The sequence below is a fragment of the Mustela erminea genome, chromosome 1 (assembly GCF_009829155.1).
Source record: "Mustela erminea isolate mMusErm1 chromosome 1, mMusErm1.Pri, whole genome shotgun sequence".
Lineage (NCBI taxonomy): Eukaryota > Metazoa > Chordata > Mammalia > Carnivora > Mustelidae > Mustela > Mustela erminea.
The window spans coordinates 1,051,185-1,070,230 of NC_045614.1; the positions used below are offsets into that span (position 1 = coordinate 1,051,185).

The 19,046-nt window shown below is 65.8% G+C and overlaps 1 protein-coding gene across 1 annotated transcript; it reads left to right on the forward strand.

Annotated features, from left to right (window-relative positions):
• Positions 1 to 2,212: 2,212 nt before the first annotated feature.
• Positions 2,213 to 18,689, forward strand: ONECUT3 (one cut homeobox 3). Its single transcript, XM_032358613.1, has 2 exons — positions 2,213 to 3,398; positions 18,400 to 18,689. Exons 1-2 carry the CDS (start codon positions 2,213 to 2,215, stop codon positions 18,687 to 18,689), a joined length of 1,476 nt encoding a protein of 491 aa, XP_032214504.1.
• Positions 18,690 to 19,046: the final 357 nt, after the last annotated feature.

Sequence of the window (19,046 nt, forward strand, 5' to 3'; positions counted from 1 at the left end):
TAAAAAGAAAGAAAAGCAGTGATCCTCGAGCCGGAGAAGGAAGCCAAAGGCCCCGCGGCCAGGCCCCCCGTGGAGCATCCCTGGGCGCGCCTTGGGGGCTCCTGCCTTCCACCGCTGTATTCCCCGCCCCGACTCCTCCGCCGGCCTGGTCTGCCACTTGGGCCTGGCATGCGATCATTTTATGGAGGCTGATTGATTTTTAGATCCCACGATTATTTTTAATTATCTGTGATTGTTGGAGGGTAGGCCTGGGGGGCTCAGGCTGGGGCTCAGCCCTGTGGAACCCGGCTCCTAGACTCCATCTGCGTGGGGTGGGGGATGTCAAGTTGTCTGGACCTGTTCCTCTCCCGGTCTTCCCACCCAGAAGGTGGGTGTGACAATGGGTAACCTGGAATCCCACGAAGCCCATGGACTTGGACCCCAGGCCACGCTAGCGCTTGCACAACACGGGGGAACCAAGGACAATCCAGGCCATGGTGCTCTCTACCTCAGGCCTGAGGCACACGGAGAATGGTGGCTTGACACCGGCTCAGGGCGGGATGAGGAAAGAGTGCGTGCCTGGTAAACAGTAGGTGGCTACTAAATGCTGAGTCCTAAGCGCGAAGCACTGACGGGTCCCCTTTAGCCCTATCCCACCCCAGGACGTGGATCAGGCCATCCCACTGTCTGATCCCTGCAGTCTGGGTCCCGGTCACCCAGGCCCCCCAACACCCCTCCCTCCCCCACGATGGTGGCCAGGAGAGCCCTCTCCTCCCCATCGAGGAAGGGAAAGTAGACACAGAAAGGGCTCTGCATTGGGGGGGGACAAGCTCAGCGGCTAGTCCACATCCACAGGGGAGGGGTGGGGGAGGGGCCAGCGGTTTTTCTGGGTGGGGGGCTCCCTGCTGGGGTGTTCTTTCCCCTGGAAGCTTACAGTCCACATCCTCCCCACCAAAATGGGAGTGGGGGGTGCTCAGCAGAGGCCTCACTAGTCCCCCCCACCCCCGCAGAGGTTACCTTGTGTGGCAGATGATCTGGGGAAGGAGGAAGGGGGGGTTGATTCGGGATTCTGTCCCCCACTCTGGCCTCGAGACAGGGGTGCCCTTTGGGGTCTGGCCTGGTCACAGGGATGCATCTTAGCCCAGCAGAGGGACCACGGAAGGGGACTTCTCTCTGAGTGTGGGAGGCTTCCTGTTCCCCCTGGTTCCCAGGGGTCCCTGGGCCTCGAGTGTCTCCAGGGGGTGAGGAAAAGGAGCGCCTTCGCCCCCCACCCACAGGAGAAAACCTGGCGTTGGAAGATGGGGCTTCTTAAGAAGTGGAGAGGGCACATCCTCTGTCCGCGGGCTCTGGAAGAGGACGCGGACCCTTTAAGGGTCACCCCCTGAGCTGCTGCCACACTGGGGATGGAGGAAACTAGAAGAACTTGGAAGTGGGAGGTGTCTCTGGCACCCCTGAGGACAGGTGCTCCACTGTGCAGCTGGGCAAACTGAGGCCCAGGAGCCCACACCTGGAAGCAGATCCGGACATGCAAACAGGGGGCGACCCAGCCCCAGGACCCCGCTTTTCAGCCCCAGACCCCCCAAAGAGGTGGGAAGGGGTCTGTGGCTCCCGGAGAGTGTTCGGACAGGGGAGCTGAGCCTGCAGGGGCCCTGCCTTCAGGGGTCAGTGTGTGGGGGGGACTACAGGTGGACCGTAGGCCCTCACCCTGCCACGTTCCTACGGGCTCCCTGGAGACGGACTGGGGGGCGTCAGACAGGAAAGTAACCTTCCTGACCCTCTGGGGAGAGACACAGAAAAAGAGAGGCAGAGATGAGGGCCCCAGCCCACCTCAGGGGAGTCTGCCCTAGGAACCCCGCCTGCTGTGCCCGGTGCACGGCTGGCCCTGGGGAGGCACGGGCGGGCGCAGAGGCAGGGGAGCCCCAGAAGCCCGATTCCGGCCCACTCCGGCCAGCCGGGCGCTCGAGGGGGCCGGAGCGGGCGGAGAGCGAGGCGGCGGGAGGCGGCGGCCAGGGGAGCGGGTGGGCGGGGGTGCTGACGTCAGACCCGGGCCCGGGCGCCGGCGGCCGCTCCCCCGCCACATCCTGGTGGCCGCGCTCGCAGCCGGGCCGGGCGGTGCGCCGCGCAGCCGGGCAGCCTCGCGCGCAGCCACCGGGGAGCGGGCGGGGGCCATGCAGCGGCCTTGAGCGCGCCGGGCCGGCGCCGAGGAGCGCGCGCGGCAGGCGAGCGGCCGAGCATGGAGCTGAGCCTGGAGAGCCTGGGGGGCCTGCACGGCGTGGCCCACGCGCAGGCGGGCGAGCTGCTGAGCCCGGGCCACGCGCGCTCGGCGGCGGCGCAGCACCGCGGCCTGGTGGCGCCCGGGCGCCCGGGCCTGGTGGCCGGCATGGCGAGCCTCCTGGACGGCGGCGGCGGCGGCGGGGGCGCCGGGGGCGCGGGCGGCACGGGCGGCGCGAGCGGCGGCGCTGACTTCCGCGGGGAGCTGGCGGGTCCGCTCCACCCGGCCATGGGCATGGCCTGCGAGGCGCCGGGCCTGGGCGGCACCTACACGACGCTCACGCCCCTGCAGCACCTGCCGCCTCTCGCGGCCGTGGCTGACAAGTTCCACCAGCACGCGGCGGCCGCGGCGGTGGCCGGGGCGCACGGCGGCCACCCCCACGCCCACCCGCACCCGGCGGCTGCGCCGCCCCCGCCGCCCCCGCCGCAGCGCCTGGCGGCCAGCGTGAGCGGCAGCTTCACCCTCATGCGCGACGAGCGCGCGGCGCTCGCCTCCGTGGGCCACCTCTACGGGCCCTACGGCAAGGAGCTGCCCGCCATGGGGTCCCCGCTGTCGCCTCTGCCCAACGCGCTGCCGCCCGCCCTGCACGGCGCCCCGCAGCCCCCGCCGCCGCCGCCGCCGCCGCTGGCCGCCTACGGCGCGCCGGGCCACCTGGCCGGGGACAAGCTGCTGCCGCCCGCCGCCTTCGAACCGCACGCCGCGCTGCTGGGGCGCGCCGAGGACGCGCTGGCTCGCGGGCTGCCCGGAGGCGGCGGCGGCGGCGGCGGCGGCGGGGGCGCGGGCGGCGGGGGCACCGCGGGGCTGCTGGCGCCGCTGGGCGGGCTGGCGGCCGCCGGGGCGCACGGGTCCCACGCGGGCGGCGGCGGCCCGGGCGCGGGAGGCGGCGGCCCCGGGGCGGGCGCCGCGGCGGAGGAGATCAACACCAAGGAGGTGGCGCAGCGCATCACTGCCGAGCTGAAGCGCTACAGTATCCCGCAGGCCATCTTCGCGCAGCGCATCCTGTGCCGCTCCCAGGGCACGCTCTCCGACCTCCTGCGCAACCCCAAGCCCTGGAGCAAGCTCAAGTCTGGCCGGGAGACCTTCCGCAGGATGTGGAAGTGGCTGCAGGAGCCCGAGTTCCAGCGCATGTCGGCGCTGCGCCTCGCAGGTAGGAGCGCGGCGCGCAGCGGCGAGCCTCGGTCTCCAGCTCAGGGCTCCCCGGCGCCCAGCCGAGTGGCCGCGGGGCACCCCAGCCCCTTCTCAGGCCGGGGCCGCGCGCCCGGCCGCTGGCTCAGGACTCCCTGGCGGGAGGCTGGAGCGTGATCTGTGCCCCGGCCCGTTAGTACTGTCGCCAAAAGGGAGAGAAGGATCGTGCCGCCTTCCCCCCCGACCACCACCAGCAGCCCGCCCGACCCCTTCGGGATCGGGGAGGGGTCCCTGGTTCCTTTTACACTGTGGGGAGGATCCCCGAAGCAGCCTGCAAGGTCGCTCATTGTGTGTGTGGCGCGGGGGTGCTGTGCCCCAGACGCGCCGCTGCTGTCCCCTCCGGGAGCCACTCCCCTCCTCCCGAGGAGCCCCCGGCTGCGCTCCCAGCTCCCCGCAGAGAGCCCGGACCGCGCACCGGGCGCGGGCCGAGGCGGCCAGGGCCGGGCCCGCGCTCAGCACTCGGCCCCAGCGCGCGCTTCTTTGTAGCTCGGCCTCAGCGATCGATAGCCCCCTCCCCCGCTCCGGCCGCTGGCAAAGGTCACCCGAGAACGGGCGGGGGAGGGGCGGCCCCGGGGACCCTCGCCCCCGCGGCCCGGAGGCCTTCACACCCGGGCCGGCCGCCCTGCGCGCGGTTGCTTCTGGCTCGGGAGCGCGCCCTCCTGCCTGGCTTTTCCGTTTTGTGTCTCCCTCATTTCTGCCTGTCTGTCGGGACAGACCGCTGTCTGTCTATCATTCCCTCGCTCTGGTTCTGCTCCTGCTCCCCGTCCTTTCTTCTACTCTCCGGCGCTCTGTCCGTCTCTCCCCGGCTGGCTCTCAGCCCCTGGCCCCCTGGGGACCGCGCTCCCTGCCCCCTCCCAGCTGACAACAGCTGGGTCCACACCTGCCCTCAGCGAGGCCGCCTGGCCAGGCCCCCCTCTCCCGGGTGCCTGTGGGGTGCAGGAGAGCCCCTGCCGCCGTCCCCACAATGGGCCTGACCTGGAGGGGGGTGTCTCTCCCTGGCCGCTGGGGGAGGGGGCTGCGGCTGCCCCAGCCATGGGGACAATAGCCGGCTCGGTGGCCGGATCGATCGCTTCTCTGTGCACAGGGGCAAGAGGAGCTGGAGTGCTGCCTCTCAAACCGGGCGCCGCGCCCCCCCCCCAGCGAGCGGGGAGGCAGGGACGGATCGGAGCCTGGAGTCCACCCAGGGAGCGGGTGGCGCGGGGAGGAGGACCAGCGAGGGAGGCAGACGGGTCTGTGCAGTTTCCTCCCCTCCCCCACGCGTACCGGACAACCAGGGGGGAGCCTGCGCTCACACACGGCCTCAGTTTCCCCCGTGTGCCATTGGGGTGACCAGCGGAGCCTCCTATAGGCTTCTCCCTCCTACGTGGCAGCTGACCCAGGGTGACAAGCTAGAAATGGCATGAGGAACCTAGACAGAGCTTGTGTGAGGGCAAAACCTGTTCTGTCCTGCCCCTCCCCCCCAGTCTCAGGACCTGGGTGTGCTCCCAGGGGTCTCTCAGTCACAGCAGCACACGCGGCCACAGCCTGCTGTGGGCAACACAGGTGACATCAGGGACCGGAACACACACCCCTGTACTCTGGCCACGGCCAGAGCTGGAAGGTTGGTACGCTAAGTGGCACTCTTCGAGACCACTGCAGCCACCTTCTGCCTTGTCCCCAGTGCAGGTACCGAAGGGGACAGGGTGTCTGACTTGGGCGCCCCCCAGAGAACACAGGCCACTTTCCATTTTTCTCACCGTCCTCCCCTTCAGTAACTTCACGGCCCGTTCACGCACTCAGCCGCACCTTCCGGGGCTCCAGAAGGACAGACGGCAGGCGCGGAGTCCCGAGCGGGGGGCTGCTGCGGGCTGAGTGGTGCCAGCGGGCAGGGATGCACTTGGGGCGTCCCTTCTGACCCACCTGCTCTGCGCCCCGGGCCCTGGGTGCTCCGGGCCACGGCTGCACCACGGGGCTGGGCCTGGGAGGTAGAGGCGGCCGGGCCGGCGGCAGGCGAGCGGTAATTAGGCGCCGGGCAGCGCAGAGGCCTTTAGTTCCGGTCGCTGCGCAAATGAAAAGCGGTTAAGTGGCGGCAAATCGTAGTGCTTACGGGGAGGCGACGGGGCGCGTCCCCCTCCCCAATGCTGTGCCCCACACAGTGGCCTGGCGCGCCCCCAGGCTCCCCGCCACCCCCGCGCCCACCCCCCCACGCCCGCGGCAGGACTCGGCGCCCCGCCCTTGCTCACCCCTCCGCGGCTGCTGAGCCCTGGCCCTGTCCCAGCCCTCGCCTGCCACCGGCCTGCTCCGGGACCGGCCACCGGGCTGACCTCGGGCGCTGGGGCCCGGAGACAGGACACAGACACAGAGAAGGACTCGGAGAAGCAGGGGTCCACAGGGAGGCAGAGAGCGACACAAACAGAGAAAGGAAAAGGGCAAAACTGGAGACAGAGAAACACAGAAACAAAGATGGGGACAGAAAGAGAAGCCGCCGCAGGAACGGAGAAAGACAAAGAGGGACGGGGAGACGGCGACAGAGAAGGGCGGGCGCCGGAGGGAAGAGCCGAGCCACCTCGGGCCGCGGAGTGGGGTCCCTCAGCCTGGGTACCCCCCCCTCCTTCCCTAGTCCGGGGCTCAGGGGCAAGGGGCGGCGTCTTTTTTTCCTGTGAAGCACCTGAGGAATCTGGCTGGGCAGACCTCAGGGTCCACCCCACGGCCCTGTGCCTGCCTGTTCTCTGTGCCTCAGTTTACCCATCTGTAAACGGTTGGGGAGGCAGCAGGAGCCGGGTTCCGGGTCTAACATTCTGAGATTCTGGGACCTGCTAATGGGGGCGTCCTGCGGCCCTGCCCCCACCACCACTGGGGGCCTCCGCTTCCCACCCCACTCCAGGGTCCCGGGAGTATAAGGTTTGCCAGCCGCCTCCTCCTGGAAGCCTCTCTGGCTCGAGCTCAAGCAGGAATTGTGGGAGAGGGGCTGGGGGAGCGGAGGGGGGACTCTCGGCTGGGGCGGGGCGGTCGATGAATTCGAATTACCGTCTCTAATTCATCACTGCCGCTGGTCGATCGCTCTGGCCGTCTTCAAATATTGTTTAAATTGCAACTCTGGAGGAAAAGTATTTTCTGTAACTGATCAGAAAATATATATAAAATTAATACCAGGTGGAGTTAGTTGTTCTCCTCCTCGTCTCGCTGGGGAGTCATGGAAACTGAGGCACGGAGGGAACTATCTCCGGGTTCAAGATACTGGTGAGGGGGCGGCAGGCCGGGCTGGGGGCTCTGGAAGGGACAGGAAGGAGCAGGAAAGGCAAACCAGCCCCTCACCCAGGGTCAGGCCGGCACTGCCTGCCTCTGGCTTCTTCCCCACTCTGCGGTCACCGTCCCAGGGGGCAGGGGCAGCGGGGTGTGTCTGAGCGTGAAGGGGCTCAGCCCACAGGGTCAACCCAGCCCCCTGGGAGGGCTGGGTGTGCAGCTTCCCTAAGGCCCGCTCAGGGGCCCCTGAACTCCGTAAAAACCTCACTTGGAGCGGCAGGGGGCCCTCGCATCTTACAGATCCCCCCAGGACGTCCCACCAGGGGACTTGACCACATGGGCCTCACCGGGGCTGCCTCACTCGCTGGTGGGGTGGGAGGTGAGGGTCTGAGTCTCACTTTTCTCATCTGAGAAATGGACCCAGTTAGACGCCCCCTAGTAGGTGCCTATGGAGGTTTTCTGGTCACCTACTTCCTATGGAGACCTTCGGGGCACAGTCCCAGACCCTGCACCCTGAGGCCACCTCGCTTAACCACTCCCCCCCCACGCACCTCTCCTCATCTTCAGGGGGTCCCCCGGGGCAGCCGGGATCTGAGAGATGCCTGGAGAGTGGACAGGGGGTCCGGTGGCCCCACAGCGACGCCTGGGGTGAGGCAGACCAGGTCTGGGATTGTGTGTGTCCCAGCCCTGTGAGCTCTGCAGACACTCAGAGTGACCCTGGGTCCCCCCACTCCCAAACAGGGCCCTCCCTCCAAACTGCAGAACCGGGCTGGGACAGCCGCAGGACCCTGCCCAGGTTCAGGGATTCTGTGCTGCGCCGTGCAGACAGGGAGATGGGGAGGGGCAGGCTCTGAGATGGGGAGGGGCTGGCTGGGGTGCCTGAAGCCCCCCCACCCTTGGCTCAGCCACCAGGAATGAGAGATGGAATCATCTGGAACGACCACTGAAGCTAGATGTGATTATTGTGCCCACTTTACAGACCAGCAAGCTGAGACCAAGACAAAGGAAAGCAGTTCCCAAAGCCTCCCCCACAGCTTGAGACAGAGCCAGTTCCAGCGGGAGAGAGAACAGACTCAGTTTCCCCAGTGAGAAACAGGGTGCCCCGGGGGAGGGGGATGCAGGCCCCGATGGGCTGAGTCTGGGGGGCTGAAAGGAAGGCTTCAGATGCTGGGGTTCCCACCTCCGGCAAACAGGGGGACAGTCCAGGCAAGTGGTCCAGCAGGGACAAAGGCTGGAAGAGGCCTCAGGGGACTGAGGCCAAGGACAGGAAGATGTCTCTCAAGGTCATGGCGAGTTCCAGTTTATAAGCAGCTTGGACCCTCAGGCAGGTGGACTGTGGGGGCTGGCTGGCAAGGCCTGCTTGTCTCCCCTGGGGCTCCTCCGAGGGTTACAGGATCCTGGGCCCACTGAGCCCCCCCAGGGAGGGGGTGTGGGGACCAGGTCCCGGCTTCACACATCTGACTCAGAGCCAGCAGCATCCCTACCCTTGCTTTCCCTGGACAACCACCTCCTCACTGAAGCTGCCCTCAGGGTCAGCCTGGGCTCAGCATTGGATTTCCAGCCCTCCCTGAGCCCCACACCCAGCAACCCCTTCCCGTCTGTGTCTGCAAGACAGGGACAGTCACCCGCCCCCCATCACAGGTAAGCACCTGGACAGGTGCGCACAGTGAGGAGCCGATGCTGGTTTTCCTTTATTCCCAAGTCCCCTTAGCCTAACATCCCAGAACTGGGCGGGCGCTCTGCTCCCTAACTTCTCTCCTGTTCCGGCTGCTTCTGTCAGCCATCACCACTCTGGTCTGAGTGACCTCTGGTGCTGCTTCCTCCTCCTCCTCCTCCTCCAGGCTCCACTCCCACCCCCTTCAAAGCCAGAGGGCGGAGGGCTTTTCCGGTCACTTTGGAGCTCGTCACACCCGTGCTTAGCATCCTGCCACCGCGTAGCCTCCCTAGATCCTAAGAGGCAGAGGAAGCTTCCTGCCCACAGCTACAGATGCCCTGGGTCCTGGCTGGTGGACCCCTGAGCACAAAGGATGGGAAGTGGGGAAGCCCAGAGCGGCTAAGAGGAGCTATGCGCCCCTGCGGCTGGCCTGCGTCTTTGTGTGTAGCAGCAAGCTCAGCTTAACCAGGGGAGCTCAAGCTGGTTTGAATCAAGTTTTTAATTAAATATGGCCCTTGATCAATAAGGAAGGCAGTGCTAGCGGGGGAGGGGAGAGGCTAGGCCTGGAGCCAGGGGCTGCCGTGGGACCCTGGGCAGTGTGCGGCAGCTGCGGCCTCAGTTTCCCCTCTGCTAAGTAGGCGTAGGTGTGGGTGGGTTTAGGAAACCGCCCTGTCCGTGGACTTGTCCCCTGCAGGCAGATGTGGGGAGGCTTAGACCCAACAAGTCACAGATTCGCAGCAGATGGAAACAGGGACAAGGAGATGGGTCCATGACGGGTGACTGAGGAAGGGACCTGCAGGGGAGCAAAGCCAGGTGCGCCGGGGCGGGTGGCGTTTCCCTGCGGCTGCACCCGCAGACGCACCCGCGTTCGCTCTAGGACACGCAGGCGCAGGCTCTGGCTCAGGAAGCCCGTCCGTTGTGTTCGGATCTGGATCTGGCGTGCTGGGGGCCGCATGTGCCTCGGGACGGTGGCCGGGATCCCCCTCTCCCCCAGACCCGTGCAGGCGACTGGGTCATCCCTGCGCCCCCAGCTGGGCCCGCTGGAACTCCTGTCTCGCGCGCCTCTAGTTACTGCCCGACTCCACTCCCCGGTGCTTGGGGTGGAGAAAGGGTCGCACCCAACCACGGTGACTGGGGAGCCCGAACCGCGCTTCTCCGAACGCCAGGCGCATCCGCGCGCGGGCTCGGGAAGCGTCAGGGCCTCGATTTCCCCCACAAGGCGAGCGCCGCCGGGCATTGCCGTGGAGACCGGCCACGGAGTTGTGCCGCACTCCGCGCCTCTGTCCTCCGCGGGCGTGCGGATCCCCTAAACCCGAGAGGAGGCAGCAGTGCGCTCGCCGTCCGCAGCCTGGCGGGACGTGCGGAGACCGCAGGCCCCTGTAGGGCACACGCGCGGGGGCGGCGGGGGAGCGCCGGGGTGTGCGCTCCGCGCCTCGTGGGCGCAGCGCTGGGAGCGCGGACACCAAGCGCGGGCTCCCCGGGACTGCGGCGGGGGTGCTTCGCGTGAGCCTGGGGTGGTGGCGGCGTCGGAGGCCTGCGACCAGCGCTTCCCCCTCTCCCCGCGCGCGTCCGTTCCCCAGATGGAGACCAGAAGCCCCAGCCTAGTGGGAGCGCAGGGACTGGAGAGAGAAACAGGCCCCCAGCAGCAGGGGCGCCGCGGCCAAGCCGCTGCCCCCGTCGACAAGGCTGCGTTATCACCCCCAGTGCTGGACACATTCGCCTCCTTCCAGATTTAAGGGGAGCAAGACCCCGGCCTCCAGGACCCTCTTTCCTGCCGCCCGGCTCCTGTCCTCCGAGCCGGAGCCGCCGCAACTTAACTGGGCAGCGAGAGTCCCCGTTCCTTCTGCTTTCCTTTTCCTCTTTGTAAAACAACGTCTCGGGAAGCCTGTTCTGTTTTGCTTCCTTCTCGCCCAGAACATCCCACATCAGGAGAGAGAGTGCCTCCAGGGTCATTTGTGCTGCTACGTCCTGTTCTTGTGGGCCGTTTCCCTCCTACCCGGCCGTCTCCTAGCGGAGGACAGTCAGGCTGTTCCAGACGGTTCCGGGCCAGCCCCTGACCACCTGCCCGGGAATACCCGAGTTCTGTGAGTTGATGTTGATTGGTTTTTCCTCATCACTGAGGTGCTGGGTCACGCCCCCCTTTCTGGGTTGGCCTCTCTGTTCTTTTTTTCTTATCGCGGGTTCCTTTCCGGTCATCTTTTTCAAATCCATTTCCAGCCGCTGGCCCCGGTGGCTTCTTAATAGGTTTTTAAAAAGAAACGCTGTGTGCAGGTTGGGGATGGGTGTGTCTGTGCACCGGCTCCGCTTCCCCCGTGCGAGGGTGTCCGAATGGGGGGGTCTCCACGGCCCACAGTCCGAGTCGGAGCCACCCCGACGACACCCCAGTCCCCTACCCTCAGGCACTGCAGTCCCCAAATGGAGTCCCTGAGGGGTTCCTGCGGAAACGTTCATTTTCCGCTAAGTCTTTGAAAGGCTCAGAACTAATTTGAAAACGTGGCCATTAAGATCCCATCTGGGGAGCAGTGGAGGGGGGGGGAAGGCCGGCCACTGGCTGGGGGAGAGGTGGGGGGGCAGACAGGGGAGGGGACGGGAAGGAAGGGACGGACGGACGGGGACGGCCGTGAGGGCAGATGAGGAGGCTGAGGCCTGAGGGTCCTCGCCTGAGGGCAGGGGTCTGTCTGTGCACCTGTCTCCTTAGAGATGACTCCACGCCCACCATGGGGACCTCTTTGGGCTCCCCCAGGGGTACAGGGTATAGATAAAGAGGGTCCATGTAGCGACTCCAGGTCCCCTTAGGGACTAGCTGTGTGACCTTGGGCAAGTCACCCACCATCTCTGGGCTGCGGAGGCCATAGGGCAGGCTTCAGGGCAGCTCAGGCCAGTGGGGACAAGCCATCAGGGTGGGGGCATCAGGGCTCCCCACATCTGGGCCTGGGCAGCTGGTGGCTGGGGCAGGACGCGTCGCCAAGGAAACGAGTCATCATCCCAGCCGGAGACCAGGCTCCGTATTGAATTGTCTGCTCCGTGAAGCCTAAGTTGAGCACAGGGGGTGGCCCAAAGGGGAGGGGCAGCCGCTCCAGCTCCAGCGCCGCCCACACCCCCATCCTGAGCCCAGGTGCAGGGGTGCAGGGGAGAGGGCAAGCAGAGGGGCCTAGGTGTTGCCCTGGGCATGGCACAGACGGAGGGACACAGAGGGACAGGTGCCCCCATGGCTGAATTCTGCTGCTGCGGCCCAGCTCCTGTCCCTCCGTGTCAAACCCAGCCCTGAGCCACTCTGGCTCATTCCTCTTGCCCTCGGGGCATCACTAGACACCCTCCCCCGCCCCCGTCCAAGACCTGGGCTAGATAGCCAGGCCCACCCTGCACTCCTAGCTCTGTCCCCTGCTGGAGCGTCCCAGATGGGCTCCCGGCTGCCCCTCCCAGCCACCGCACACCTCCACCTCCACCGCTCCCTGCTCCAAGCCGGGTCAGCCCCGGCTTTCCCTCTCCCTGGGATCATTAGTGACCCCTCCCAGACACCAGAGCTCATCTGGCAAGTGAGGTCGCCTGCCCCCCAGCTGTCCCCAGCAGCCCCTGGCACACAGCAGCTGCTTGACAAAAGCATGAAGCAGGCCTGGAGGAAGGGACGGGCCCAGGGTCCCACCTGGGTGCGCCTCCGGAAGGCAACTCGATGCTCCAACCCCCTGCCCCGGGGCTCCCTCCTGCCGACAGACAGGGACCTCGGGGTCACGGGGTCCCCGTGCTCACCCGATAAAGCAGGAAACCAGTGTGCACAGTGTGCGTGCAAGACCCCAAGCCAAGACCCTGCGTCCGCACGGACGGGGCAGGCAGCCAGGAGCCGGAGGGTCCGCATGGTCCCCGGGCCACAGGCCCCCGCTCAGACACAGTGAGCCAGGAGGGGGCCGGGCACATCTCTGCTGCCACCAGCCTCTTCACATCACACCGCCAGGTTTTCCTGCGCCTCCCCGACAGGCAGAAGTCTGCCGGCCCCCGGGCTTCCCACACACCCGCGGGGCTCTCCCCTCCTCACCCCTGCAGACACCCGCGCCACTGCGCACAGCCCAGCCCTTCGCACGCACCGATGGCTCTCGCTGGGGTGGCACAGGATGTCCCCGTTGCTTGCCTCAATCACACATCACCCTCCACCCCGCCAGGTGTTTGTGGGGGCCCCACGTGGACACCCCACAGGATGAGGGGGACAGGAAGATGCCCGCGTGGGCAGCCCACTGGAGCGGCACTGCCCCGCCCCCAGGCACCTGCTCCTGCCAGGTTCTGTGGCCCAGACAGTGTACCTCTGGGAGCCAGGATGGGGGGGGAGGGGGGAGGGGGGAGGCCATTAGGCGACCTTGGGGGAACAGGTGCAACCGGCTCCCTCCCAGGGACCTGATCCTCTTCATCCGAGGAGGTGAGTGGCCTGGAGGCCCCGGCCACTCCCTCCCTGACATCAGGTGGGCTCCCTGACCCCCTGCTGGGGTGCTCGGGGGGGGGGGGGTCCGCTCCCCTGAGCGGCCAGCCCACCCACGGGCCAGTGGCTGGCTGCGTCTCCCTGGCCGAGTCTGGGCTGAACCCCCTCCCTGCTCCCACCCCCTCCCAGGAGGGCGGGGAGACGTGCCAGTCACCGGGCAAACAGACAAACGGACAAACGGAGAAACGCTGCCAGCCAGCTGTCTCCTGGGGCCCACCCCGCGCTGGGCAGCAGAGGGCACTCAGGCTCAGGCTTGAGCCCAGGAGGTCAGGACTGGGGGCCCCCGGGGAGCTGCGAGCCAGGCTCCTCTGGGGTGACCGCTGCGGGGACCTTGAGAGGTGGGTCGGACTTCTCGGGCTGGGGCAGTGTCTCCATCTGTGCCTCTCTGGGAAGATTCTGGGAGAGATGCAGAGGCCTGAGGCCAGACCTGAGGTGGGGGTGGGGACGTCATGACCCTGTGACCCTCCATGGGTCTCAACACCTCATCTCAGCCCCACCATGACATTCAAGACTTTCTGGCTCAATCCCTTCCCGTAGCTGGGAAGGCCCAGGCCATGCGAAGGTTTCCATCTGGAGCCTGAGGCCCGCCTAGTGCACCTCCGCCCCTCCTGCCTGGACCCCTGCCCAGGGCCGGGGTGGCCACCTGGCGGGGGCCCTTCGTGGCTCCCTTGCCGGTGCCCATCAGGGGCTTGGCCCCAGGATGGGGGGACCCGGGTCTCCTCTGGAGCACCTGGGATCTTATCCCAGGGCCTCTGGGAACCCCCCCCCAGGACCCAGCCGCACCCCAGACCCTCTTCATCCCCGGACTCCAGAAAGAGCTAGAGCGGTAGGAGGGTGGGGCGCTAGTTGTTCTAGGATCAGAGCACCTCAGAATCAGTGGGGGTTTGTTTTTTTGTTTTTAGATTCTATTTACTTGTTTGTCGGAGCACAAGCAGGGGAGGGGCCGGCAGAGTGAGAGGGAGCAGCAGACTCCCTGCTGGGTTCATCCCAACACCCCGGATCCGAGCCAACGGCAGACTCCTCACTCACGGAGTCCCCCAGGCTTCCCAGAGTCAGTGGGTTTTAGTCCCTGGAGGCCTAGAGGGCGAACCCAGACCCACAGACCGCGGGGCCCCCGGACAGAGGGGTCACTGCGGTGCTCCGTCAACATAAAGAAAAGAAAGGGGGCAGCGCCCCAGGCCGGAGGACCTGTTGGGGGGCACGGACTTGCCCCTGGCTCCCCAAGCTTGTCTGGTAGCTCCCCCAGGGGCCGTGGCAACCATGGTGGGTGGCGAGGGTCTGTGTCTGGGGCCACTCCCCGCCCCCCAACCACAGGCTGGGAGCCCCTGGTGAGGGACACAGGGTTGAGTCCTCCTGAGCTGGGCACATAGGTGGTGGCCCTGCGGCGGGCCCCGCGGTGTGGACCCGGTTACTGGAGGAGGTGCTGGGTGCGGGCGAGGCCAACAGGAGGCCATAGGGAGAGGCGATATGGAGGTGGTGGCAGGGGAGGGGGTGATGCAAGCGGGGGGGGGGGGGGGGGATGGAGGTGGTGGGGGTGTGGCGAGGGGTGCCCAGGCGGGGGCGGGGGCGGGGTGGGCAGAAGCGATACTGATGGAGGAGGCCCTGCCGGTAGAAGGGAGCACGGAGAAGGGATGGCGGGGGGGGGGGGGGGGGGGGGATGGAGAGGGAAGCCACAGGGGCAGCCCCCAGTGGAGGTCTTCCTGGAAGAGGTGGCCACCGCGGCATCGCAGTAGGAGGCGGGTGGCTGGCACTGTGGGTGAGTGCAGGCTTCCCCGCGAGGCGCTCTCCCAGCCCCGCTCTGGGTCAGTCCCTGTCTGCCAGCCTGGGCTGTCAGTTCTGTTAAGGGGCTCGTACCTACAGCCTGTCCTCCCCTCCGCTGCCCAGGGGACACAAAGACGGCCGCGCTGGGCCCGCGGGAGTGAGCTTGGGCACCAGCCAGGATGCTCTTGAGGGGAAGGTGGCCATGCTGATGGGGGCGGGGATTTGGGCCGCCCCCTCCGACTGGCACTCACACCCCTGAGCCTCCAGGCTGGGCTCCGGGGGGCTGTGGGGGATGGAAACCAGGACAAAAGCTCCTCCGGTAAACAGCTCTGACGGGGCCCAGATCGATTCGGGCTGTGAGGAGCTGTAATTAGATTGAACACGGGCACGGGGGTGGGGGGAGCCTCTTTTTGCTGTGATCGACAAAACACCAAGTTTTTTCATGACTCTGCTTGGCCCGGCCCCTCCCCCAGCCCCTGCCTCTGGGGCCCCCATTAGGCTCTTGATTGGAGAAGCGGAAGCAGTGGGAGAGAGGGGAACCCGGTCTTCACGCCCTCCCATTCCGGCCCATCGCTGTGGCTCTTGCACTGGCCCCGGCTGGACTTGGGCAAGGGCCTTACCCTCTCTGAGTGAACTAGGACAACACCTGCCTACTGGGTCGACAAGAGACACGCAAGGCTCTTGTGAGCTTGCTTTCTTTTCTTTTTTCTTACATAAGCTCTACGCCCAGTGGGTCTTGAACTCAGGACCCCGAGGTGGAGAGTTCCTGCTCTGTGCACCGAGCCAGCCAGGCGTCCCTCTGGTATCTCGGTCCCCACTGCAGACGTGCCATGAATTGGGGAGTAAAGTGAAGGAACAAGGGATGAGCACATCAGCCGAAGATGACAGCTGCTGCGCAGGCAGGGCCTCTGCTGAAATTCAAAGCCTAGGCCTGAGTCTTGACTCCTGCCCTGGACTTGATGCCGGAGACTCCGCTTTCTCTTTGAAAGAATGGGGGACCTCGTCCCTTCCCTGACCCCCCCAGGGTGGCCAAGTTCCAAAGAGATGGGAGATCAGGCCCCTTCCTGGCCCTCCCTTCCAGGGTCTCTCTCTCTCTTTATTTATTTATTTTTTTAAGATTTATTTATTTATTTGACAGAGAGATAGGCAGAGAGGCAGGCAGAGAGAGAGAGGGAGAAGCAGACTCCCTGCTGACCAGAGAGCCCGATGCGGGCTCGATGCCAGGACCCTGGGACCACGACCTGAGGCCCAGCCCACTGAGCCACCCAAGCGCCCCAACTTCGAGTGTCTCTTAACGCAGACAAAATAGAGCTCAGGTCCTTGTCCCCTCTTCTGCACACGAAGGGCTCCCCGGAGCACAGCTCCCCGCCCCTTCGCTGGCCATCCTTCCGGATGCCCACCTCACCCCACCACACCCTTCCCTCCGTGGGCTTCTCGGTGTCGAGAGGAACACAGTCTTTTGGCTGAACCCGTATTCAGCTTACATTATTATGCTTTTGGTGAACGCTGCCCACCTCCGAGCCACACAGAGTGCTAGGACGGCGTCTTTCTTTCTTGTACAACTCTTTGTTTTTCCAGGAGTTAGTAGTTGCCGATTACTGGCTCTTCCCACGCTCCCCAGCAAGACACAGACAGACTCAGCAGGACTTTCCACACACGTTAGGTCGTGTCCCCTTGCCCCTTGGCTTGGTGCTGGGTGGGGCTGACCCCCGGGGCCATCCCGGTGCCTCTGACCCTGGTCTTCGAGGCTCGGCCCTCCCCATCACCTGGAGGATGCGCTCCTTTTCCCATAAGGAAATCACACCTCCTGAAGTCACAATTGCCTTTTTAAATTTACCTCCTCGTTTTGCTGAAACACATCCTCCAGGAGTCTTCTGAGAAAGGGTGCCCAGGAGTCAACTTTTGGAGACTTTCATCTGTCTGACTCGGTCTCCAGGCCGCCCTCCTGCTTGACGCCCGGCGGGCACACGATTCCAGCTGAACTGAATCTCCCTCAGAATTTCGAAGACATTGTTTCCCTGCCTCCTAGTTTTTGAGAAGCCAAAGCCACCAGGACTCTTAGACCCTCCCAGGACGTCTGGCTTTCGTCTCTGGGAACTTTTACTTTCCTCTCTTTATTGTACGTCTCAGAAATCTCACAAGGACGAGCCTCAGGGAATATCTTTGTTCGCCCATTCAGCCGCACGCCATAGGCTCTTAAGCGGGACTCTCGCGTGCGGGACTCTCGCGTGTCCTTCAAACATGGATTTTTTTTTTTTCATTATTTACTTGGGAATCTCTTCCTCCAGTTTTCGAATCCGAGGACAGGCCCTGCCGGTCCACACTCCATTGTTCCCTTTCTCGCGTCTCCCATCTCAGCACCTGCCTTGCCCTGCTGCCGGGGATACTCGCTCAGCGCCGGGTCCAGTCCTTCGCCGGTCTGGCCCGGCCACTGTCTGTGTGATTCTAAGAGCGTCGTCTTCCCTTTTCACGGTCCTGCTCACGGCGCTGGATCCTGTTCTTGTTTCGTGGGTACAGCCCTCGTCCGCTCCCAGAGAGTCTGCTACAGCTTCGCCTGCTTTGCCCGGGTCTTCCCCTCTCCTCCTACCGACCTCGCACTGTCCCTCCCCCTCCCCCTCCTCCTCCCTCTTCCCCCCTCCCTCCCCCTCCCTCCTGTTCCCTCCCCTTTTCCCCCTCCCCACCCCTCCCTTCTTTCTCTATCTCCTTCTGTCTCGCCCCCTCTTCCCTCTCTCTCTCTCTCATTAGAGGCTTTTCTAAACTGTCCAGTAATCTCCAAATATCACCTTTATTTAATCATAAAACCTGAAAGCCCTGAAGCGCCGTGTGTTTCAGGTCAGACGAGGGGGAAGTGGGGTGTCGGCCCTCTCCTGCCGGGAGAACCCCTTGTCCCTGAGAAATGAGCCACAATACAGGGAACATTAATCTATTTCTGCAGACCTGTGTGGACATTGATCTGGCACGCCATCTGGCTCAGACTCTTCTGGAACCAAAAAAAGCCCGTTTGGTGTGTAGTCCCAGTGGGTCACCAGGGCTGGGGGCAGGGCTCTCCCGGTGTAGCTCACAGCACCAGCGACTTGTGGACTTGTAGGGGTGACAGACTAGCGGGGCCGAGGAGGAGCTGGGGTGGGGAGGCACTACCTCCTGCAGTCCCTGACTAGTACCTGGCGGGGAAGGGGAGACCCTGAGAGATCCCTGGAGGGGCGTGGCCGGTGCTGGCTGGGGAGCTCATTTTTCCCACCCACTGGCCCCACTGTCTCCAGGGCAGGGTCCACTCTGGAGCTGGGGTCCCGTGGAGCAGCCTGGGGTCCTGCCAGGTGCCCTAAGGTGCCGCCAACTCCCTTTTGCCAGCCACCACCAGCTGGGGGCATTGGGGCAGCCTCCTGAAGCCTTCTCCCAGCTCCCAGTGCAAGGTGGGGGGGGGGTCGGTCCTGCATCCGCCCGGTCTTAGATCCTGCCGGCTCCAGGGGGTCCCTTGGGCAAGTGAGGGCCTCAGCCTCGGGAGGTGGGGGGTGGAGGTGGGGGGAGCTGGGTCTCAGAGTCACATCAGCCTCAGGACACGGGGTCCCTAAGTGGGTCAGGCCTGCCCGACAGCCCCGGGAAGGAGGCAAGGACCAGTACTCCCGTCGCCGGGGAGGGGGGCTGGTTCGGGGGTGACTCACACGCCCCAGTCGTTCCCAGCCTCTCCCAGCCCGTCTACCCTGAGCCACAGAACTCGCGCGTCCTTTCCCGCAGCATCCAGGGGGCTGCGAGGCGCGCCCGCGGGGCGCCCGGGGCCCTGGGGGCGGGCAGGGCGCGGGGGTGCCGGCCGGTGGAGCAGTGCTCACGCCGCGCCCCGTCTTTGTCTCCCGTCCGCCGGCGCAGCGTGCAAGCGCAAGGAGCAGGAGCAGCGGCAGGAGCGCGCGCTGCAGCCCAAGAAGCAGCGCCTGGTGTTCACCGACCTGCAGCGCCGCACGCTCGTCGCCATTTTCAAGGAGAACAAGCGGCCGTCCAAGGAGATGCAGCTCACCATCTCGCAGCAGCTCGGCCTGGAGCTCAACACCGTCAGCAACTTCTTCATGAACGCGCGGCGCCGCTGCGTGAACCGCTGGGCCGAGGAGCCGGGCGCCGCCCCCGCGGGCCCCGCCGCCGCCGCCACCTTCTCCAAGGCCTGAGCCCGCGCCGCCACCCCCCGCCCCGGCCCGGCCCGCGGGGGGCCCCGCCGGAGGGGTGCAGCCCGCGCCCCCCAGCCCAGTGCACAAGAAGGGCCCCTCCTCTCCCGCCTCCCGTCCCCCCCAGGCCAAAGGGAGCCCTCCACCCCCCCAGACGGGAGGGGGTGGCCGAAGGGGCTCCCCAGCTCCCTGCGTCCGGGACGCCCGGAGGGCCCCGGAGAGAACCAGGGCTCGCTGCGGCGTCCCCGAACGCGGGTCAAGAAGCACATACGAGAAATCTAAACCGGGTATTTGACAGAAGGAATTCGGAGCGCAAGCCCTCCGGCGCCAGCCCTCCTCCCCCGGCCCTGCCCGCCCCGA